The sequence below is a fragment of the Alosa pseudoharengus genome, unplaced genomic scaffold (assembly GCF_046254945.1).
Source record: "Alosa pseudoharengus isolate Yale_2024_CS ecotype anadromous, Long Island Sound unplaced genomic scaffold, YU_APseudo_1.1 YU_APseudo_1.1_scf_1, whole genome shotgun sequence".
In the NCBI taxonomy this organism is placed as follows: Eukaryota; Metazoa; Chordata; class Actinopteri; order Clupeiformes; family Clupeidae; genus Alosa; species Alosa pseudoharengus.
This window is the reverse complement of record NW_027468564.1, coordinates 57595160-57619329: the sequence shown is the minus strand read 5'-3', so window position 1 is coordinate 57619329 and position 24170 is coordinate 57595160. Positions and strand designations below refer to the sequence as shown.

At 47.6% G+C, this 24170-nt stretch overlaps 1 protein-coding gene across 2 annotated transcripts; it reads right to left on the bottom strand.

Moving 5' to 3' along the window:
* Positions 1–1094: 1094 nt before the first annotated feature.
* On the bottom strand, positions 1095–13707 carry pdgfba (platelet-derived growth factor beta polypeptide a). 2 transcript variants are annotated; one of them, XM_076295132.1, is made up of 7 exons: positions 12916–13707; positions 8692–8788; positions 5783–5857; positions 4404–4603; positions 3053–4073; positions 2576–2717; positions 1095–2401 (listed from the first exon to the last, which is right to left on the bottom strand). In XM_076295132.1, the coding sequence occupies exons 1-7, from the start codon at positions 12988–12990 to the stop codon at positions 2389–2391; spliced, it is 1623 nt and encodes a 540-aa protein (XP_076151247.1). In that variant the 5' UTR covers positions 12991–13707; the 3' UTR covers positions 1095–2388. The 2 variants fall into 2 exon arrangements, with proteins under 2 accessions (XP_076151247.1, XP_076151258.1); XM_076295143.1 differs by having other exon boundaries at positions 2576–2714.
* Between the last annotated feature and the right edge of the window lie 10463 nt (positions 13708–24170).

The window sequence follows — 24170 nt, the reverse complement described above, 5'->3', positions numbered from 1 at the left end:
CATGGCTCTATCCAAACTCCCACCCACACGGAGAGCTGCCCCTGAGTGGAGCCCCATCACACAGGGCCAGGAGGACCCCTCAGCCCCCCAGTCTGGGACATGGTGTGTGTGTGTGTGTGTGTGTGTGTGTGTGTGTGTGTGTGTGTGTGTGTGTGTGTGTGTGTGTGTGTGTGTGTGTGTGTGTGTGTGTGTGTGTGTGTGTGTGTGTGTGTGTGTGTGTGTGTGTGTGTGTGTGTGTGTGTGTAAGGGGTTCACCTCATGTACAGCTAGCCCTCACACTATGTCAGTGGCGACATATTTCACTTTCCTCAGCTGTTTCTATCTCTCTCTCCCTCTCCTTTTACTCCACCTTTAGCCTCTCAACCCCTCTCTCTCTCTCTCAACCCCTCTCTCTCTCTCAACCCCTCTCTCTCTCTTCTCTCCCCTCTTTCCTCGCTTTCTTGACTCCCTCTATTTTTTCTCACTCTCCTGTGAGATCTTCACCCTCCCACTCGTCTGTCCTTCCCCCTCTCTCTCTCTCTCTCTCTCTTTTTTTCTGCTGTCGTTCTCTTCGTCTGTCCCTGCGTTTATCAGGCCTCCATCTCTCTGCCTGTCTCTGACCCATCTCCATTTCACCACCCGATAGCCCCCTGTTTATATGTCCGGCAGCCTGCTACCATGACGACAGCCCATGACCACTGCTCTGTGTAGGGTCACTGTGCCATGTACAGAAAGTAGAGGCCACACACAGAGATTAGGACTGTAACGTGACACACACACACACACAGACACGCACAGAGACGCATTCACTAAGAAAAAGACACTGCTAGGAAGCTGTGTAAAATTGGGTAAACACTTCTTCACATCCTGAATTAGTTTGGATGACATGAGCCAAATGGTTTCTTTTCTCTTGCGTGTGTTGAGTCAGGGTTTAAAAAGCCTTTTTGGAATTCCCCATGTTCCACTGAATTAGAGATTTGGTAATGGAGGAAACCCAGTTAATGGGCATTTGAATGAATGAGGTAGTTTTCCTGACCATGTTTATATAACCAAACAAACCACAGCCAACACTTAGAAAGACATTATATCAATTTAGATTTCATCTTTATATTAAAATAGCAATAATTACAACAAATAATTATAATCAATAACATTAATTACATTTGCGCACATACAGACAGAATCACATCTGTCTTATTTAAATAAGTTAACAAATAACACAGAGATAAGAACAATTGCATTTGTAAAATGTACAGCCAGTGTAAGCTAGCTAGCGTTTGTACAGAGGTCCCAACATCACTAACACACATGGCCCATGGGCCTCCCCTGCCTCAGCAGTCTCCAAACTAAACGCAGTGCTTAGAGCACTCGCTAAAACCTCCCATCTAATGTGTTCACTCCATGTGTCCCCAGAGGGACGGTCCCTCTCTGTATCTCCCTGTCCAAAAGGCCACATACTGTATAGCCATGCCCCAGAGCTGGACAGTACTGTCCCCATCTACCGTCCAGTGTCACCATTTGTTTTTATAAATTTAAACGTATACAGCAAGAGTTTCACATACAGTATATCACGAGGCATGCTTATCCTAATGATGTGATAACATTGATATTTCTGTCAATTGTGTTTGAAGCATTTGCGACACAAAACAGTCTACTTTCTTTGATATATGCATCAGTCTGAGAATGCACAAAATCCAGTGTTTGAACTTCCAGTGTTTCAGGCTTGACTTAAACAATAGGCAACAGCGTGGCATTGGGAGCGCTCTGCTCTCTGCTCTGCATGCATCGGCCTCCCCTGTCCGCTCTCAAATTAGAGTCCAGAGTCTCTTGCATCGGCCTCCCCTGTCTGCTCTCAAATTAGAGTCCAGAGTCTCTTTCGAAGAGAGTAGCTACTATCCATCGGGCGAGGCCAAAGTGAATTAGCACCAGTCCTCCAACACCACCGCTTCGTCCAGTTAAGTCCAGGGATCCAGAAGCCACTCCAGCAGGCAGTCTAGAATCAAACTGTCACAGTCACAGTGTCCATAAGGCTTCTACAGAGAACAGGCCCACAGCCACATACTGATTCCCAATGAAGTAGCCAACGGAGGTGGAAGCTACAGTAAGAGAGCAATGGAGAAAATGAAAACACTGGCCATGAGGTGAGGAGTGCACATGATTGGCGCGTGGAGTCAGAGACTATCCCTTTAAGTTCTACTCCTCTGTGTTGTCTGGATCTGGTGATGGGCAGAGGTGTGGCACTACACAGTTTAGTCCTCTGCTGTGGTGGGGCTGGGGTCACTCGGGGGCACTCTGGATACAAGATGGCTGCCTTGAGATGCGTTGTTGTTGGCGTATGTTGTCCCTGTGTCTTACTTCCAGCTCTTCTCCCTGGATCCCATTTGTTCCTCTTCCCTGAGCCTCACACCATTAGGACATGACCCTGTTTGAGACAAAGCACAGGAATCAGAATACACAGAACGTAGATACGTAGATTACCATCAACTGTAAGTCATTGATTTAAATTGAAATTTCTCTCTCTCTTTCTCCCTCTCTTTTTCTCTCTCTCCTCTCTTTCTCTCTTTCCTCTCTCTCGCTCTCTCTCTGTGTCACTTACATGATCATGGCTCTCATGGTGGCCTTGCTGATCCTCCGGCGGTGCTTGCGGCGTCTCCTGCGCAGGGGTGGGGGGCGCGGGGTGGTGTGGGCTCTGGAGGACGGACTCGCAGGCTGTAACGTAGTTGGAGCGTCCGTCACTGCTGGACAAAAAGAGAAGGGGGGGGGGGTGTTAGAATGTGTATAAAAGGCAACCTAATTGCCCTCCAAATGGGTTTGACAGTCCATGGAAATTTGTAGTGTATCCATTCCATTGACGTACTCAGCGGCACTGGGAAGAATCACAGGAAGTGTGGCTAATTACATTAAGGCCATGTTTGGGCTGGAGATAAGGGCACATTACTCCCGAAGAGCTCAGATTAGAGCCTGGGAGTCAATAGAGGATCCACGAGAAAGTGGGAGCGTGGCTAACAAGCCGCAGGACACCGCGGACGCACAGCGCGCCGCTCGGACATAATCACACGTGGACAACACCCACCTGCTTGCTGTGTGGAGGTCTGCGGCTGGCTCTGGGGATGTGCCTGATGATGATGATGATGAAGCTGTGACTTCACTTCCTGTTGCCTGTCCGTCTCCCTCTCTAACTCCTCTGCATGTAACCTCTTCCTCTCCTCCTCGGTGTCCTCCGCTGCTCTCTGGCCGTTGGTCAGCTCTGACTGGTTCGGATCGAATGGACTGCTCCCCTCCGACGCACTATGATGGCTACTCCCTACTGGTTGGACATGCGGCTGACCGGCCATGTCTGATTGGCTGTGGTGGTAAACGGGAGCGTGTGGTTGGCCGTGGTGGTAGGGCGGTCCGTGTTGTGGCTGGTGAGGCGTGGTGGCGTCAGACTGTGTGGGCAGATGCCTCGGCTGCTCTCCCACCGTGAGCCTGTCGCCGTGCTGCGGATGCTGCGGATGCTGCTGCTGGTACTGATGCTGCGCCCCACCCAGCGCACGTCTGCTGCTGTCGTCTCCGCTGCCGTGCTGGAGCGTCGGCGTCCTCCCGTCCTCCGCTGGTCCGCCGTCGCCGAGGGACGGCTGAGCGCCAGGCGGCATCTGTCCGGCCCCCAGCTCCCCTTCCCGATCTGCGGGCCACCCCCCCGGGTGCTGGCGGGGGGTGGTGGTGGTGGTGTGGTGGTGCGGCGGGGCCTGGTAGTCCATGCGGCGCGCGGGTGTGTGGTGCGGGGGCTCCCCGGCCGTGTGTGAGGGGCTGTACTTGTTCTGCCAGAGGCGCTCCTGGCCCAGGCGCTCGTCCAGATGAAGCCGCTGCGTGTGCTTGAGCTGGTCGTGCCGGTGCAGGTCCTCCTTGGTGTGGCCGTGCGGCTGCGGGGGCTTGTGGGCCACGCGCGGGGCAGGAGGAGGGGGCGGCGGGGTGGCCTGGGGCTTCCGCGCCGTCGAGGTGCGGCCGGCGTGGGGCGAGGTCAGAGGCTGGCAGCTGCACCTCACGTGGTCCTCCACGGGTATGATGACCTTCTCAAAGTGCGCCCGCATGTTCACATAGGTGATCTTGGTCATCTGAAACAGCACACCAGAGGGGGGGGGTATGACTTTTTCTGCCAGCTCACACAGTCAACCAATACTATCCATGTGCACTGCATACTAGCGACAGCTTCCATATATGTTTCTAGTGAATTTCCCTCCATTACTTCATGGGGTGAATCATTAACTGTGAAGCATGCAGGCACATTCCTTATCAGTATCAGTAGCTGAAAATGGTACCACAAGTATGCCAGTTACATAAGAAACCAAGTTTTATGGACATCTAAATTTCCATTGACTGTTGACTTCGGGGCTTTTCCCAGATGCTCAGTGCTTGTATATGTGTGGCTGTGTATGTGTGTGTACCTGCAGCTGCCTGGTCTCCGTGACGACGGGCACGCACTGCGAGGTGCGGCTGTTGCAGCAGCCAGAGCAGCGCTGCACCTCCACGCAGAGTGGCCACAGCATGAAGTGGGCGTTGGTGCGGTCATGCATGGAGCGCGTCACCTCCAGCACCTCCGTGCGCACCTTACACGCAGCCTGCAGCGCCGGCTCAGCACTCGCCACTGGACACAGCAGGACACACAGAGAGAGAGAGAGAGAGAGAGAGAGGAGGGGAATACAAGAGTTAGTATTATATGAGCAAGACATGGGAGATACAGGGAAAAACCCATGAATACACAAAACATATGACTAAAATGTAACTTTATAAAATGGAAGTTTCTTTTAAAAGTGCAAAGTTAATCTAAGACATTCTGAGATGTAAGTACAAATACATTAGGACAATTCTTGAAGAATGTGAATGCATTAATGCATTAAATGTAGGGCTGTCAATCGATTAAAAAAATTTAATCTAATTAATTACATACTCTGTGATTAATTAATCTAAATGAATCGCATATATAATTTTTGCTGTGAAAGTATTTTAAATATTTAAATTCAAATTAATCATTGAATAATCAGCATTAGTGACATTAAAGTTCAAAAACTCTTTTATTATTATTTTCACTGTTCAAATAATGGCCATAATAATCTACGATATAACTTAATATGCTGAGGAAATAAATTCAAAAGTGCTTCAGGAAGAAGTTTTTTCTTCACATACAAGGCATTTCAGGCCACAGACATAACCTAGGGGACACAATGAAAATCAACACTCCCCTCAATGTCAACACTATTTCTTTGCATTGATGTGCGACTTTAGAGTTGACAAACTCCGGTGATATGCAAATTCCTTGCTACATACATTGCAGAGGACTTTATTTTCATCAACTCTTTATTTTTATCAACACCATCAGGCCGTTTAAAAGTAAATATTCCAATAAGTGATCTAGGCAGTACATTTTCTTCTCTCTCCTTTATTTTACAGTCTAAAGGTTACTGACTAGAACGGCTTAGAGTCAAAGGTCATACGGAATCTATTAATCTGCGCTATTTTTTTTAATCAGTTATTTTTTCTCAAATTAATTAATTAAAATCAATCAGTTATTTTGACAGCCCTAATTAAATGTATTGTGTATTGAGTGAGTGTGTGTGTGTGTGTGTGTGTGTGTATGTGTGTGTGTGTGTGTGTGTGTGTGTGTGTGTGTGTGTGTGTGTGTGCATGACCATGTGGAGGGGCACAAATGTAGAGACAGGGTGGTGCCTATCCGTAGACATGACTGGAAGCCAGTATTGTCTACACACACACACTCACTTCACAGAAAATATGAACAATGAGGAGCTTCAAGACTGAAAATACTCACTGAGGCTTCTGGGAACTCGTTGATGAGCATCGCTGGAGTGGATTTCATTGGTTGTCTGGTTGTCTGATTCTTCTTCTGTGAAATGAAACAGAGGCATGGGTCACATGAGGAAAGAGAGGAAGCTTCATCCATTTTGAACACTGTTTCAGCCATTGACTGACTTCATTCTGGACCGTTCTGGTTCTTTGCTGGTGATTCCGTGTGTGTATGAGATATGAGGCACGGAGCCCCCTAGAACAGAGAGGATTTGTGGGCCCGTGAGGGAGTCTGGCTCCCGAAGCCTGACATTGTTTGGGCACATAAAGGAAATTGTCTGATTGTAACAATTGCTGCTATTTCTCCCCGCAGCCTGTCTGCCACACAGTGAGGAATGTGTGTGAACAGAGATATGAAAGTACAAATATAGCATGTGAGTTTGTGTGTGTGTGTGCATGTGTGTGTGTGTGTGAGAGAGAGAGAGTGTGTGTGTGTGTGTGTGTGTGTCTGTGTGTGTGTGTGAGAGAGAGAGAGAGAGAGAGAGAGAGAGTGTGTGTGTGTGTGTGTGTGTGTTTGTGTGTGTGTGTGTGTCTGTGCGTTTGTGTACATATGTTTGTGTATTTACTTGTGCGTGTGTCAAACTCAGTCGTAGAGACAGAAAAAATTGAATGGCGTGATTTTGTAGCTGTCTGTGTTTGTGTCTGTGTCTATGTTTGTGACATAGCGTAGTGGGATCGTTCGGTACACAATGGCAACTTCTCTGGGTGAGTCTCTGACGTCCAGACAGATGCCTGTCTGTCTATCAGTGTGTACCAACATGTCTGTATGTGTGGACGGACGTCTGCATATTGGACAATCTGATGTACATATTGTACTCCCCTCTCATCTCTACAACACAATATTGTATTTATACTTTCATTAAACCTTTTTACCCTTAACTTTGTTAACTTTTTATATATATATAGTTTTTGTCCGTGTCTAAGAAAGACAGGGAAAGAGAGGGAGTGCCTCTGTATGTGTGTGTTTTAGACTTGATGTTGAGTATGTTGGGGTCAAAAACACAGAGATATAAATAAGGAATCAGTGCCTATTGTTGTGTGGGAGAGGGGTGGGACCCTTTGCAGACACACACACACACACACACACACACACACACACACACACACACACACACACACACACACACACACACACACACACACAGGATTCCGGTACGGGAGAACAATGGCGTGGCCTTGAGTGTGTCTCTCGGTCTGTAAACGGAGAGTGAGGCCTGAGCTCAAGGTCAGTGGTATTGTCCGCTGTGTTCTCCGGGCTGCTTGTCCATGTAAATATTACCATTAGCACCCAGAGCCACGCACTCCCTGGGCATTCCACACACGGAGGCTTTCCTGTGACCACCACCCTGTCCCATCTGCCCTGCAAAATGCAGCTGCGCACTTCTCCAGCTCCCACTCACCACACACACTAGCTCAGTGTACGCCCTGTGTGTGTGTGTGTGAGAGAAAGGGGGAGAGTGTCTGAGTCTTTTTCTGTGTGTGTGTTTTAGGTCTGAGTGTTTGAATAGAGTATGTCTGCTGCAGTGAGTTGCACTTTACTCTGTGTGGGTGGATAGAGTCAATGTTCGGGTGCCAGTCTCTGTGCAAATGTGCGAATGCCATCTTTGAGACCGAAATACCCGTGAAGGATTTATTGGAGCCGGCCTGCGGTGAGGGTCTCGCTCATCCAGCACATCATCCCATTTAGCACACAGAGCAGAGCTGCCATGCGCCTACTGGAGTCACAGCCTCCCCTCTCTCCTCTCTATCTGCCCCTCTCTCCTCTCTATCTGCCCCTCTATCTGCCCCTCTCCTCTCTATCTGCCCCTCTATCTGCCCCTCTCCTCTCTATCTGCCCCTCTCTATCTGCCCCTTTATCTGCCCCTCTCCTCTCTATCTGCCCCTCTCTCCTCTCTATCTGCCCCTCTCTCCTCTCTATCTGCCCTCTCTCCTCTTTATCTGCCCCTCTCCCCTCTCTATCTGCCCTCTCTCCTCTTTATCTGCCCCTCTCCCCTCTCTATCTGCCCTCTCTCCTCTCTATCTGCCCTTCTATCTGCCCTCTCTCCTCTCTATCTGCCCTTCTATCTGCCCTCTCTCCTCTCTATCTGCCCCTCTCTCCTCTCTACTGTATCTGCCCTCTCTCCTCTTTATCTGCCCCTCTCCCCTCTCTATCTGCCCTCTCTCCTCTCTATCTGCCCTCTCTATCTGCCCCTCTCCTCTCTATCTGCCCTTCTATCTGCCCCTTTCTCCTCTCTATCTGCCCCTCTCTCCTCTCTATCTGCCCCCTCTCTGCCCCTCTCTCCTCTCTATCTGCCCCCTCTCCTCTCTATCTGCCCCTCTCTCCTCTCTACTGTATCTGCCCTCTCTCCTCTCTATCTGCCCTCTCTCCTCTTTATCTGCCCCTCTCTCCTCTCTATCTGTCCCTCTCCCCTTTCTATCTGCCCTCTCTGTCTGCCCTCTCTATCTGCCCCTCTCTCCTCACTATCTGCCCCTTTATCTGCCCCTCTCCTCTCTATCTGCAGCTCTCTCCTCTCTCTCCTCTCTATCTGCCCTCTCTATCTGCCCCTTTATCTGCCCCTCTCCTCTCTATCTGCCCCTCTCTCCTCTCTATCTGCCCCTCTCAGATGGACAGAAGAGTGAAGACAGCTCTGAACAGAGAACAGAGGAGCTTTTCAGATTGTGTGTGTGTGTGTGTGTGTGTGTGTGTGTGTGTGTGTGTGTGTGTGTGTGTGTGTGTGTGTGTTACTGTCACTGTGTATGAGAGAGAGAGGTGTGAAAGGAAACCACAGCATGTTGGAGCCCCATGCACAGCAACTGCTTAGAGGGTGTGTGTGTGTGTGTGTGTGTGTGTGTGTGTGTGTGTGTGTCTGAAAGGGACTGGTGAAAGAGCTTTACCTACGGAGTCAGTGTCCAGCAGCTTCTTCAAGTCTTCTATCGATGAGATGGGGCTGTCCCTTACCATAACCACCAGGGACGGAGGGAGTGGGTCCCCCTAACAGAGAGAGAGAGAGAGGAAGGGAGGGTTAGCATGTCAGATTCTGAGCACTTCACAGATTGCCTGCAGCCACAGAAAATGGAAGGGTGCCACTTATCCTGACAGGAATCCATCTGTAAAAAATGTGTAAGTTTCCATGAGGAAATATAGGTAGGGAGCAGAGGTTAAATTACTAGGTGTGAGCATTTGACTGTATGGATGTGTATTCCTGTGTGTGTGTGTGTGTGTGTGTGTGTGTGACAGAGAAAGAGAAAGAGAGAGAGTCCATGTGAGCAGTATTTGAGTATGTGTGCATGCAACGTTTACGTGTATGTGTGCGTGTAGCCTGTGCTAGTGGTTTTGTGAATATGCGTGAGTCAAAAAGTTTGTGTGTTCAGGATTAACCCGGAGAGCAAGGGTTTCCTCTGAAACCAAAGGAAAATAATAAAAGGAAGTCTCTGTAAATAGGTGTCTTTATCCTTTTTCATTCAGCGTCTATTTTCATTCCTTTGGGTTAGTCATAATCAGCCTGCTCTCTCCTGACAAACACACACACACACACACACACACACACACACACACACACACACACAGTACAGTACAGTCAGAGTGGTGACGTTTGTGTGGTGGGGGCCGTTGGGACGCTGGGTGCATACAGTGTGCTCACTGTCATGTGGCAGAGTACTGAAGCAAAGAGAAGCGCAACACACAAACACATCACTCCAAGCTACTGCCAAACAAAGCAACTAAACACACACACTCACACAAATCACTCCTGTGTGGGTGCGCGCGTGTGCGTATGTGCACGCTTGCATGTTTGTGCGTGCGCGTGTGCATATGTGCATGCTTGCATGTGTGGGTGTGTGTGTATGTTTGTGTGTGGTAAACCTGTCTATGCATGCAAATGGTAGTAGGGGGTTCTGTCACACACCTGTTTACATTTTACTAGTGTTTGACCCAGCGGCCTAACTGCCCAGAGACTCTCAGAGCGAAACCACTGGAGCCAAACTCCATCCAGTCCTAAATACCCCCCCCCCTCCACTCCTGCACTAGACTCAGAGCTCAGAGGCACTATAAAGACCAGATTATTCCTCCTCTGCCCAGAGCTACAGAAAAGTACTGCTGCCAAACAGAGCAAAATCTGTGTGAAGGGAAAATGGCTGCATGCAGAAATCACACAGAGCTTCTTTTCAACTCATGAGTCTGTGTTGTAGTATTCAACTCATGAGTCTGTGTTGTAGTATTCAACTCTTGAGTCTGTGTTGTAGTGTAGTAGCGTTCAACTCATGAGTCTGTGTTGTAGTGTTGTAGTGTTCAACTCATGAGTCTGTGTTGTAGAGTTCAACTCATGAGTCTGTGTTGTAGTGTTTGGTGTTTGGAATTTGTGTGCTGCTCTTCCTCTTTCTTCTCCAAATGTGTGACATGGCATTAGGGAGGAAGCCTCCCTCCCCAGTCAGACCAGGGGCTGATGTTTCTCACAGTGCAACAGCTCTAGTGTCAGCATTTCACAGGGAACGGGCCGTTTATCACACGCACTATACTGCTGTCAGATATATGCGTGAGAAAGAGAGAGAGAGAGAGAGAGAGAGGGAGGGAGAAAGAGAGAGAGGGAGTGAGAGAGAAATGGCTGTGTGGTGTACCATTAAAATGATCAATTCATTGAACACTGCACCATGTTGTGTATGTATTTGTGTCTGTTAAGTGTATGTGAGTGTGTGTGTGTGTGGGTGGGTATGTGTGGGTGATTGTGTGGGTGTGGGTGTGGGTGTGGGTGTGTGTGTCTGTGTGGGTGTGGGTGTGTGTGTGTCTGTGCGGGTGTGTGCTTCTGTCTCAGTGTGTGTACTGGTAGGTGTGCGACTGTGCGCAGGTGTGTGCCGGCATGTTGGTTTTTCCACCAGATGTGTCTCAGGTGCCAATCAGATGACATCAGCCTGCCCTCCTTTGAGGGATTAAAGGAGGATCGGACTGATCTGGAATGGTTGTCCGTCCGGGGAGAAAGGTTAGAGGTAATTGCATAGAATTATGGAGCTGCCCGGCTAACTGCTGACACATGCACACACACACACACCTACATGCCGTACTTACATGGATACATAGACATGAATAGACTAACAACACCCACTGTAACTCCCTACACCCATAAAGATAATGTGCACACTCCCAACACGAAGACCTGTGGCAAATGGTCAGGGCTGTGGATCCAGACATAAAGAAACACTTCATCTCAAGACTTGGCAAAAGTAAACACACTCAGACAGCCTACATCCCTGTGTGTGTGTGACACACCTGCAGCCTGCAGCGGACACACATCACACACACACACACACAGGATGCATGAATTCCACATGTCGTGGAAATGGGTAGGTAGATGATGGATGAACAGATAACACAAGGGAGGAGTGAAAAAAGTTGATTTGATTTAACACACTGCTTACAGCCTTCTCTCCCAGCCTGTTCTGACATCTCCTAAAGCACTATTCATCTAACTGTCACAGAACCACAGTGGATGAGAAACACAGAGAGAGAGAGAGAGAGAGAGAGAGAGAGAAATAAAGGGAGGGGAGAGGGGGCATCAATGTGTACCATACAATGAGCTTGTGATTTTGCCGGTAATCGATTTCTCTGCTTCAGTAGATCCATATACACTACAATCTGCTCAGATTCAATAGCTCACAGTGGATAGCACAATACATTTGAAATGAGCATTTGTTTTGGGACTCATTCAAATCATATCTGGTAGCATCATATTCCAAACCACAAATATTCGCTCACAGAGGACATTTTAATACCCTTGAGAGCTTTAAAGCCCCAAATAATCTTATGTGTTTTTGGGCTTTGGTCGATAAAATCTGAAAACAGATTATCGTGATTTTTACCCCCCCTGTTCTTACATAAACAGGGGAGTTAATGCCTGCGGCCTAGAAAAGATGCAATGACAATCGCCCTTGGTTTGGCAGTTGAAGTGAAAGGAAATGATACTTCACTCTGACCTCAGGCCAAACCTGTTTGGGCTCACTGCGGTAAAAAAGAAGACTCTCAGTATTTTCCCTTCACTGCTCTTTTTGTAAGTGCTGATTGAGACTGAAATCAAGCTGATTATTAATCTCACTTGTGTGAACACTTGGAGGAAAAAACACAAAGGAAGGACATGGGGAGGATGAATGTAATGGCCATGGTCTTAGTACTACTGGAACTTATTGCTATAGATTTTTTTCAGGCAGAATTCGAAGTAAGTGTCTTCTGAATGGAATTCAAAAAGCATCAGTGCAGTCACTTTGTTTTAGCTGTCTTCACTTCTGCAGCGTGGTTTTGGGTCATTCTTCATAAACCACAACTGAGGATACAATTTCATTAAGCGCTGCATGTTTGGTCTCTTCAATAGCCACATGCCTGTGTTGTAATGCATCTATTAACTTATTATTTTACACTTCTAGGCAATATTCTAGCCTGGTAGTTTCACGGACAGAAGCCTGGATGAGAGATCGATGGCTGTGACATCCCGTTTTACCCTGTGGTTGAGTGCATTTATAAATTGTGAATATTACTAATCTTTGGGCAGAAAGGTTGAGGTGGAAAGAGCCCTCAAAGATGGTCTTGCCATGAGAGAACAGCGATGTTTTCTCTTTTTTTTACAAGAGCGGTCCCGGGAACTCAGCCAGGCGATAAATTTCAAGCAGGCTAAAACGAAATGTCGCACTTCGCTTGATTGAAGTGCATACAAACAAAATTTGTTCAAAATCCAATTAGCCTCCAGCCTCCAGTAACAGGAAACCATGGCACAGTATTTCATAAACATAACGGAAAATGGCGACATTAATAGCGGCAACAGTGGTATGGTGCACTGCCAATGGACAACTGAACATACACTGCATACAGGTGACAGGTTAGCAGGACAGATGCCACCGCAACACCGTAAGTTCTAACAGAGCTTCAATTTACTGCCCTTCGCCTCACCAAGTTTATGAGAACTGTTGTATCATGTTGTTTATCATGTCATGTCATGTTGTAGCTGTTTTGTATGTTACTTTAAAAAAACGTGACTTCAGGTGAGCAGAAAAGAGTATTCTAAAACTGACCATTTAAAAAATTGGCAAGGAGACTCCCCAGGTAAAAGCCATCCATATGACAATCAATGTCAGTCTTACCTCCGCGCTACCAAGCCTCAGGAATGCCGCAAACGCCGCGAGCAGCAGAATGCACGAGCTCTTCTTGCCGCCCATCCTCGAGACCCCGCGATCGGCTGGGCATTTATGGGCGCGCGCTGGACGGGGTCTCTCCTCAGCACTTCAGCGCGCGGGACAGCGCTCCGGCGAGAGAGCACTGGCTTCTTTCAGGACCCCTTTTGCGTAGAGTAGGCTACTGTCCCAAACAAGGTCTTACTGAGGTTTTCGAGCGAGTTGATTCGGAGAGGGTCAGGAAAGTATCCTCTTGGAAAAAAAGTCAGGTTTGTCTAATATATAGTAGGCTATCCCATCTATATAGTATAGTCTATTCTAATAATGAAGATTGCGAACCCCAACACGTTGATAGGTGGGATTTAGCTAACTGTTGCTTAAATGTGATGTTTTACCATCAAGGAGCATTACAAGTAATTAGTAATCGGGGAAAGATAACATTTATCCTCCTAAAATAATACCATTATCTTAAAGAAATGTTACGCGTATTGATTTTGTAGATCGACTTGCTGACAGGTGTCAGAATTCCAGATTTCAGATTTCCAAAAGGAAAAAAAACTTAAGTGCATGGCTAAAAAACAGTGCATCTATTCCATGAACATCCAGTTCAAATAGGTATTCTTCAGGTAAAAGAAAGTCGAGTGTGTTATCCAAAACGATTTCCGTCGTGCGCAAACCTCTTGCTTGTGTTCTAAACTGTATTGCAGCTGTGACTGCGCTCCTGACTGAGCTATAGTGCAAGATCAAGTTGTTAGCGCTCCAGTGCCGTTCCACTCTGATTATGCTGCGACTGTGCAGCTTTCCAAATAGAAACGGCCTCCAGTCCTCAAGTTTGTAAGTCTGTCCCCCTCCCGTGCCCTCCCCTCGCCCCTTTAAGGCAGGCCTGCCATGTCCATATTAGGAACAAGGGGAGCTTCTCCTTGGTTGAAGTGTGGTGTGCTGCAGAGCGATCTTAAAGGGAAAGTCCTCAACTCTGCCGAATGTTGCAGTATACTTCATTACAGCATGTTCTCCACTAGACATTTTAATACACGTGCCAATGCGATGTTTATAAAAATACGTTTCAAGCGGAAGTATTTCACCATAACAGTATGTCATTCACCGAATGCAAATGAGATTGGGCAATTATTAAGCACCATAGTGACTAATGGGTCTTGTCAAACACTCTTGTCTGGAACAGTAAGGTGAATCATATCTCCTGAGAACCGCAAAACCAACTTAATGTGTAGGAGAAGTAATGTAATGAACATTTTGATGAGTTTGCCATATTTTGAAGATGACTGTGGATTTGCTTATGAAAAATGATTGACAGATAGCTGATGTGTGAAAAGCAGTTAGCTTATATAAGCTCTGTGCTCCTCAATGGCCAGTATGTTGGACCACCTCAGTGTAATATAAACCCATGAGGTCGTGCTGTCCGTCCTTGGAACCTCTCCAAACTGAAATGGTGTGAGAGGACACACTTTCACGTAAAGGTGAAGTTTCTTGTATAGTTTTGAATGCAATATTGTGAACTATATAGCTTAAAAGGACTGCTCTTTCTCTCTCTCTCTCTCTTTCACTGTAAATGACAGGAAGATTTATGTACAAGCTTTGGAGTACTACCGTCCACCCAACCCTAACCCACTTTCCCCTGCTCCAAACCACCCCTCACCCCCCATTTCTCAGAAGATCACACGTTCCGCTGGGGCAGGTCACGATGACGGCTGTCAGAGGTCAGCAGCAGAGATGTGGATTCCCCCGTTGCATTCACAGGAAGTGACATGCATGTTTTTAACATCCCCCTGTGAGGGTTATTTTTGGACCCATTGACCTTTTATATCCACATGCATTGAGTGATTGATGGCTGGAGGACATGGTTGCTGTCACCGACAGTGTCACATTAAAGCTGAATGCTCACCTGCACTGAGAGAGAGAGAGAGAGTGTGTGTGTGTGTGTGTGTGTGTGTGTGTGTGTGTGTGTGTGTGTGTGACGGAGAGACGGAGATAGCAGGTGGACTCTGGGCATTTTACTGTAGCATTTCATGTTTAATGTCTTCGGAAGGAGAATGGGTTGTGTGTATGTTTTGATGTGTGTATTTTGTGTGTGTGTGTGTGTAGCCACACAATGACACCCCTGTTATATGCTTTTTCATTGAGAGCAGTTTGACTTGGTTGTCAGGCCCACCAGTGGGGTTTGATTGGTATGGTGTGATGTCTGCATAACAGTGTGCCTAAGCATGTGATTCCACCAAGTGTGGATGTGCGCATATTATATATGAGAGTGTGTGTCTGTCTGTCTGCATGAGTGTGTACACACACTCTTGTGTGTTGTATGAGTGTGTGTACACACTCTTGTGTGTTTTTGTACTCACCGGTTAACCTGTCTGATGAGAGTATGTGTTTGAGTCTGATGAGGATATGGATATGTGTTTGAGTCAGGTGAGGGTATGTGTTTGAGTCTGATGGGGATATGGATATGTGTTGGAGTCTGGTGCATGGTCTGGTCTGTGTTGTGGTAACTGTTTTGATCTGGCGGCTCGGGCTCCTGATTCACTTACTCTGTTTACTGGGTCTGAATCATAGCACAGAAGAGGCCAGACCACACAGCAACTGAAGTCTGACAATTAAATTTGGACCAGAAAGACACACGCGGAACGTCTTCACAACATCCTCACCTCTACCCATCTGTCGGCCTCTTTCTCTCTCTCTCTCTCTCTCTCTCTCTCTTTCTCTCTCTGTCATTCTCTCTCTCTCGGTTTCTCCCTCCCTTTCTCCATCTCCCCTTCATGCGTGTCTTTCAGTGCCCTTTTTAAAGAGGTAAGATCCTGTTTATGCCGGTCAGGCAGAGCGGAGGGCCAGTAGTTGTTGGATCTCGTCCTCTTGTCCTCTTTCCCAGCCTCCCCTCTGCTCCTTTAACAGAATTAGGCAAAACCAGCCGTCCAGCCAGCCGTCCAGCCAGCCGGAATGGGCCGAGCTGGAGCTCACCTCAGATTCCTCTGTGTAAATTAGCCTTCGTCTGCCTGCCTAACGTGATTAATGGAGCCAATTTAGTCCCTCCGCCCAGTAGCCCAAACTACTAAATTCACTTCAAAGACAACAACTTAGAGTGCTGCTTAGATCACGCCTCCCCTGTCACTACTGCACATGATAGCAAAAGCTCTTTGAAGGTGTTAACATCAATAGTTTTGTTGCTCTTTAGTATGTTGTTCTTTTCTTTTCTTTTCATATGATTCATTGGCGAAAGGTAATTGTTGGTTGTAATTTGGAAAAGTCAAGTGGCAAGAATTGCGATGTTGCTATTCAAATAGTTCCACAATCAGTGGAATGGAAATTTTTGGACAGGGGCAACGTAGGAAAGAGCAGCAGGAGCAGTGTTGGGAATTCTGCCCCTCCACAGGGTTTACTGTTTGGGAATGCACCTCTTGATCTCTCAATTGTTTGTAGAGGCCCTGGCAGTAGGAAACAATGGCCAACGCCGTCACCACTTGGCTGTGAATCACGCCGTTGCATCGTTCTCAAAGCCCTCACGTTAAAAATGAATGGAGAGTCAGGAGGCCTATACTCTTACAGTTGAGAGAGGGAGAGAGAGGGCTGAAGAGAGAGAAGGAGGGCAGGGTAGAAAGGGAAGAGGAGGGGAGGGGGGGTGGACTGCATTGTTTGTGTTTTCCCGAGTCAACAGCAGAGGAAATGAACACACCAGCTAAATATACAAACAGCACAATGCACGAGCATGAAGCAGCTGCACACAGGATCATGAATTCAATATGAATATAATACCAGATGAAGAGAGGCCGGACATCAGCATCCGCTAACGCAAACTACCGGCAGAGATGGACGCATGAGCGGAGAGAGGGATGGGCACCAGGCATGGTTTGGGGGCATAAATAAGGGCAGGTGACAAACCACCACATGGAAGATGGAGAAAGATGTTTAGTCTAAGGAGATTGCGTCAAAATCATTGGCTATAATAATGATTAATAATAAAATATAAAATATAATAATAAAATTCATAGGCATTTTAGGTACATCTGTATGCAGTATACACACGTGTACATGTTCATTACATGTAGGCCTCTGTGTTAACATTTCTGAGTTGAGTGTGTTTGCAGAAAGACCTTACAGGATAAAAGAACGTTATGTGTGTTGCCACGCTGGGCTGTAAGCAGCAGGCATTTATAGGTCATAATGCATGTGAATCTGCGTGTGTGCAGACACAGTCTTGGTCCGAATTACAGGTCACAGGCAGAGGCGGGAGAAAACAGGAAGTGGCTATGCTTATGTTTTCTTTGGTTCTGTGGCGGATGTTGCTGTCATTTCTTAATGTGGCTGTGCTGGCGGACCAGGATGCTCAGATATCTCCATAGACCTTTGCTGTGTTCATAAACCAAACCACTGGACTCACACATCTACACACACTCCTCCCCACACACACACAGAGGGGAGAGAGAGAGAGCGAGAGCGCAAACGGAAGACCTTTTCACATCCGCTAGCCCCTGTGTCCCCCCCCCCCACATCACTCTATTAACCAACAGCACACCGTCCCCAGCCCAACTGATAATGTCATAGCAGAGGTGGGGCCACTTTCAATTCCACCATTTGATGGAAGAGCCCTCTCCTTTTATCTAAATTAAAACAAAAGGCTATCTGAGAGCCGTGGTCCACTCCCCTCTCTGACCACTGACCAAACTCCACCGTAGCTGGTGTGTAAACACTGATTGACTTGGGTCAGTGTGGTGATGTTTCCATTTCGGGCTGCGAGGCTGAGCCCATTGTGCACCGGCCATGCAGCCCCCTCCTTTCTATGCTGGTGTCAGACCTCGCTGCAGGAGTTTCCATATTTCCTGAGTTTCCAAAAGGGTGGCAGCTGTACCTGCCCACTGCAAATTAAAATAGGACAACTGGAACGCCTCGTCTTTGAGGTGTGATAGCACCCATGTCATAATCTCCTCCGCGCCCCTCCTAGGCTCTGTGGGAGTGTCACAGAGAGGGGGGAAGGAGAGGCGCTGGTTCAGCCTTGTCTTGGTTCTGGGGGAATTTGCTCCAAGACCTTCGTTTTCATCCAGTGTTTCTGGCACAGGTTGCAACATTAGGCTCAGGTTTCAGGCATATTTGCAAATATGAGGTCCTTAAGCTACAGTACGGTGTCAACACACGCCAAAGCGAAATGGAGACGGAGAGATCAAGTGCATTCTCCTCTGGTCTTGGCTGGCTGTGGAGCACTCAGATGTGGCCACGTGTCTCTTCATGCTCAGGGTGTCCGGAGGCCTCCGCCTGGGTGTGTGTGTGTGTGTGTGCCGCTGGCTGCTCTCGATCAGGTTCAGTCAGCAGTCAATACTGTTGCATACCTCAGACGTCTGTGTGAGGTTCTGCTGTTCTGCAGTGAACTTGGTCTTACAGCATATAAGACGTAAATATGCATGTATGTGCGTGTGTGTGTGTGGAGGTGCTTGGGAAAGTGTGTATACTGAATGGGGTTCTTGGTCTCGGACTGTCGTTCCCTTTGAGCGGCTCACAGTGGGACTTTATCACTGCGTTTGTGTCGGTATGCAGTCCAGCCCAACCAGGTGAAATATGCTGAGGTTCACAGGAGTGGCTGTGTGCTGTGGCGGGGGTCAGCCTCAGAATGTGTGGGCCAGACAGGTGCTAACACTTTATTATCAGGCTGTGGCTTAAGGTCGGAGGTTAGCAGGGATAATGAGCCATGATTGGCTGGGTGGGAGAAAGGAGCATAATTCAGTGCTGTCGATGTCTGCCATCAGCCTGTCACTCTTCGTGTAAATCTTGGCTAAATCCAGAGAAGAATTACATTTATTTGACCTTCATCCTTCATTAGAAGCATTTTGTGTAACTGAAAACTGTCAGAGATTGCCAAGAGAGTATTCAAACCACCCTCCTTTGTGTGTGTGTGTGTGTGTGTGTGTGCGTGTGTGTGTGTGTTGTGTGTGTGTGTGTGTGTGTGTGTGTGTGTGTGTGTGTAAGAGAGAGAGAGTGAAACTATGAGAGAGAGTATATGTGTGTTTGTGTGCGTACGTGTGTGCGTTTTCTGTCATGAACAAGCATTAGAGCGTATTTCAGCAAGTAATAGCCCCACATGTAAAGACAAGTTGGAGCTATTGGTGTCATTTTGGTATGTTTTACTGTAGACATATTTTGATAATTCTACATGATTACAGGGGGTGTGGTTCCCCCCATTTTTTGTCTTGTGTCCATATTATGTAGCCACAGTTGTATTCTTCACCAGTATCTCAACACATGTCAACAAACTGCTCCGTACGCCATTTGGTGTGTCCATGTTATACAGTAGTGGTGACAGAGAAACTGCAGTTGATTTGCAGACTTCTCTCACTGTAGCCATGGCCCACGTGAGCGTATGTGAAAGGCTTCACCCCCCTCGCGTCCACCTCTGGTCAAAGGAAGTTAGGGAATAAAAGGAGGACTGAAGTCACCGTTGAACTAAAGGAACTAAAGGAAACCGCTCTCCCACTGAAACCCGCCCCCACCCCTCTCCTCCCCTCTCCTCTCAGCCAGAGTGTTTGCTGGATAAATAAATAAGGAGGTGAAAAGAAACACTCAGTTAAGCCCTCTGTGGTGGGCTGACATGTCTGAGGAACAGAGAGCCGTTGAGCTGTGTTTAGTCTTTGTCCTGTGTGACGCGGGGGGGGGGGGGGCGTGTCGGGCAGGTGTCTCTGGGATGCAGGTTCAGTGCGTGTTGCAGCCGCTTTGATCTGCCAGAGCAGCAGGGGCTCAGGAGACGCAGGAATTTCCCCTCTCACAGTGCAGCGCAGCACAGCACACTGGAACACCACTGTGGCAGAGCCCTCAGTCACTCACCTCCTTATCTCTCTTTTCCCTTCTCCTGTGCTTCTCTCATCCCTCGCTCCTTCTCTCCTTCTCTCCTTTTTGCACATTTTTCTCTCTCCTTCATCTGTCTTTCTCTCTCTCCTTCATCTGTCTATACTTCTCCTCCACAATTCTTTACTCTATCTGTTCCCTCTTAAAGAGTCCAAAACATTCCAAAGAGAAGACATCTTAAGAAGAGCATCCTTGGCTTTTGTCTTTTCCTCATCCAAGCACCCAGAGCCTTTTTTTCTCCCCTCAGGCCCTCGCTGCTCTTCACAGCACACACACACACACACACACACACACACACACACACACACACACACACACACACACACACACACACACTCCTCAGTTTCCAGAACTGCTCAATCCTTCCCTTGTTCCTCCCTGTGATCCTCTTCAGCACATAAATTATGAGCATCATAAGCTTTTTCCGCTGACAGCCGTCCGCCCGCAGAGAAGACCCCACAGGTCAGCGAGCGCTCTTGCAGTGGCCTGTCCTCTGCTGTGTTTACAGGCATCACTTGTCATGCTGTGGAGCATGTGGTCCTCCACTGTCCTACAGTAAGTCATGTGTCCGTGGAAGTCTTTGAGATGTTGATAGCACAGTGTCATGTCCAGGTTCACTCAAGTGGTAAATCAGACTCGGTTGAATGGGCTCGAAGTGATCGCTGGAAGCGCAACAGGAGGCATCTCTGTGTTAAGTACATGGTTACGGTGCTAAGTGTGTGTTAGTGAAGTAGTGTGTTTGCTGAAAGGGTGCTTTTCTGCATGGTAGCATGCTATTGTGGGCTGCTAGTCCAGTAATCATTTAGAATTACATGTGTCTGGGGGCCTGGTGCACTGTGTCTGCATGTTTTATGTTTTATCGCGTCATGTAATGATCATGCTAAGTGTTTCTGTTTGTGTTCTCATCTCAAGCATTTACAGCATAGAGCGCCTGACTGCAGAAACCATTTGTTGCAGCTTATTAACCACTTTAAAACCACTCTACTCTCTATCTATCATCTATCTACAAATATCTATCAAATAGATGTTGAGTCATGTTGGACTCTTTCATGTGGGTCTAAGGCAGTGAAAGTGAGTGAAAAGGAGATACCCATCACACCTTCGCAAATGAGTGTGGTCATGTAGCTCCATGCTTTTCCATCGTTAAAACTAATTACTGGCCGCGAAGACCAGCATCTGCCCAGGACCCCACTACTCCTTCCCTCCCCATTCACCTCAGGGGCTTTTCCACTACTAAAAGAGAGAGGGAGAGAGAGGGAGGGAGGGAGAGAGAGAGACAATTTGCATCTATTTTGGTACACTGTGTGAATTTATTTTTTTAACTAATCATTGTCCGTGCCTTTTTGTTGGCTTTCTGTCCAATAGGTTTATATCTGCTGTGCAGTGAAATGAATGATAGAGCATATCTAAAGGAATTGAGACCATAGAGAAGGCCTGCAAAGGTATAATGGTGCAGTTTGATCCGCTCCATCACCACTCACTGCCACTAAAGATGGACATGCTTTTTCATATTTAGACAAAAATGATAGCTTGTGCATGCACACACCAATGCCAAAATAATTCTATCATAATATTACCTATTTTTCTACCATTTCATAAAGAATTATTTCGTAAAGAATTACATATTTATGAACCAAATGTTTTATGTCTGATATTAACATACGCATTATATTGTTTAGAGTGAACATTTCTGATGACAGCATTGGCGCTCAGAATTATATGGCTCACAGAATTCTCTGAAGTCAAGGGCGTTTATTTTAGGCAGCCCATTCATTCACATACAAAAATAAACATACGGCAGAAAAATAGATGCTATTTTTCTCTTCCCTTTTTCTGTCGTTTTTTATCAGTGGGCAGTCAATCTGTCATAGCTCCATTTTAAAAACAGTAGTTTATTACAGCCTTCACACGCCACCGCCTTCAGTGCTTCCTCAAACACCACACACTTCCAGAAAACATGCTATACGAGAGAACTGGGATAGTGAGATATAAATGTGTGACACTGACAAGGTGTGTTTTAAGGAATGGCTTGGGTGGATGTGTTTATATATATGCATGTGTGTGTGTGTGTGTGTGTGTGTGTGTGTGTGTGTGTGTGTGTGTGTGTGTGTGTGTGTGTTTATAGTGCCTTACTGGCCCAGCGGTTGTAATGTGACATTAAAAATAAGTGTCACAAGCACCCAGTGCTTTAATGAGCATGACGTGTCACTCAGCCGCCCATGACGTGTCATTCAGCCGCCCATGACGTGTCATTCAGCCGCCGACTAGTAGCCGACAGGCTATTCTCACTCCACAACAAGACAACACTGACAACATGTCCTCCTCAACAGGCTATTCTCACTCCATAACAAGACTCCACTGACAACATGTCCTCCTCAACAGGCTATTCTCACTCCAAAACAAGACTCCACTGACAGCTGTGTGTCCAAAAGTTGTCCACCTGGAATCGACTTTAATGAAGGAACGTAGCATGGCACGCTAACGCTGGTCTGCCTGAGCTAATGACTGGCCTGCAACATCAGTTTGAATGGCGAGTGATCGTGAGCCAAAAGAGAGCGAGACAGCCAGACACAGAGAGAGCCAGTGACACAGAGGTTTGACTGAGGACATGCGGCGAGCTGCTTAGAGAGCGTGTGCGTGTCTGGGCTGTGCTGGCCAGTGACGCTGGGCCGGGCGCTTCCCACAGAAAGCCCTTTCTCTCTGTGTTCATGTTTCAGCACAGTGCTGTCAACAGGGGAGGCATGGCCGTGAATCATGAGGAGGGATTTAGACAAGACAAGGAAGAGGGCGAGCGAGGGAGTGAGTGACCTGAAAGGACAGGCATGTGTGGAATGCGTCTTGTTCCCTGGCAGCCAGACGAGGAGCGGGAGGGAGCCCGCAGATGGCAAACTGAAGAGGCATTTAGCACATGTTACACTGGAGAGATGGTGCACAGCAGACTCACACACAGCCAGCCGGCATCTCCTCACTCACTCCCTCCCTCACTCCCTCGTCTCCTCTGGGTGTCTGCACTACCATCTCTACCTCTATTTAAGGGAGGAGCATTACTTTTTATATCAGTCTCATATTCATATTTTTAGATTTTTTTTTCTCTGTCATTTTCTCTTTCTTCTTCCCATGTGTAAAATACACATGCAGAGAGAGTGAGGGAGAGAGAGAGAAAGAGTGAGAGAGTGAAGGAGAGAGAGATGCTGTGAGAATAATGTGAGCTGGGGAGGTGAGCTCAGATGGCCGGGCTGGGCTTGCTGTGGATTTCTCTCTTGGCGGGGAGGTGTATCTGATGGAGGGGACTTCCACCTTTGATATGAGTGTCATGCACGCTGCTGCATGTGGGCCCCACTCCCACTGCCAGCAAACACATTAGTGTCGGGGTGGGGGGGCAGATCAGAGGACGGGGGAGAATACGGTGGAACTGCAGGGGAGGGAGACCATAAAAGCAACAAAAAAAAATACTGAGTGCTGCAGAAAGAGAAGATAATATAAAGGGACACACAGGGAAGGTCAAAGAGAAAGAGTTGAGCAAGAGAGAGAGAAAGTGAGAGAGAGAGACAGAGAGAGAGACAGACCAACTGACACAAACGGAACAAGAAATTGCGAGAACACTCCGAAATAGCCTCGGGCGCAGACATGGCCGCAGGTGTCCACTGCGCTTTGAGCTCGTCTGGGTTCACTTCCACTCCCCGCGTCCTCGTCACATCCACTGTCCTCTCCTCTTCCTGTTTACACGGGCAACTTCCTGCGCCTGGCATGCGTGACTGCTGGCCAGTAACACTGTCAGACTGAGTGACCTGTGCACAGAGAGCGACCTCGACAGCAGAAATGTCCTGCCTCACATAACAGTCCTGCCTCAAATAACAGTCCTGCCTCAGAGTGTCAGACCCTGTATGATATCCTGCCCCTCACGCAGCACTAGCGCCCACGCTAGCCCAGGCCTCGCTATAGGCCTCACTGTTTGTTTATGTAGGGAAGAGCGAGTACTAGTCGTGAGCAGTCCTCATGCAAGACAATGCACAAAACACATTGCAAGCCAAAACAGCCGCACAACCCAAAACAGACAAAGCAGAGCCAAGGAACTCCATTCAAAGTGTGTTTATTCTGGAGGAGGATGTGGCTCTGTATGTCATCTTACTTTATGGCAGCTGTATTTGTGTTGGCGCTCTTGGTCTCACCCACGCTGTTTGTTCATTCTCTCTGTGCTGGTCTTTCTTTAATGTGGTGCCACACAGGTGCTCCTTCATCACCAATCCACGTTAATGCTGGGACTTCAGAACATGAGGGATCAGGAGGAGATCTAAGTGTGTGTGTCTACGTCATCTATGTGCAAAGTTCATGTCGCCACATTGAGCTGATCTAGAATCAGAAACAAGAAATGCTAGCTAATACTGTATGCG

Bases quoted from the DNA above. Each gene is read 5' to 3' on its own strand.
- pdgfba (XM_076295132.1), bottom strand. From the start codon at position 12,990: ATGGGCGGCAAGAAGAGCTCGTGCATTCTGCTGCTCGCGGCGTTTGCG. The intron at 4,604-5,782 runs GTGAGTATTTTC...TGCTGTGTCCAG, and splicing joins ACGAGTTCCCAGAAGCCTCA to TGGCGAGTGCTGAGCCGGCG. The intron at 2,718-3,052 runs GTGGGTGTTGTC...CTTTTTGTCCAG, and splicing joins GACCTCCACACAGCAAGCAG to CAGTGACGGACGCTCCAACT.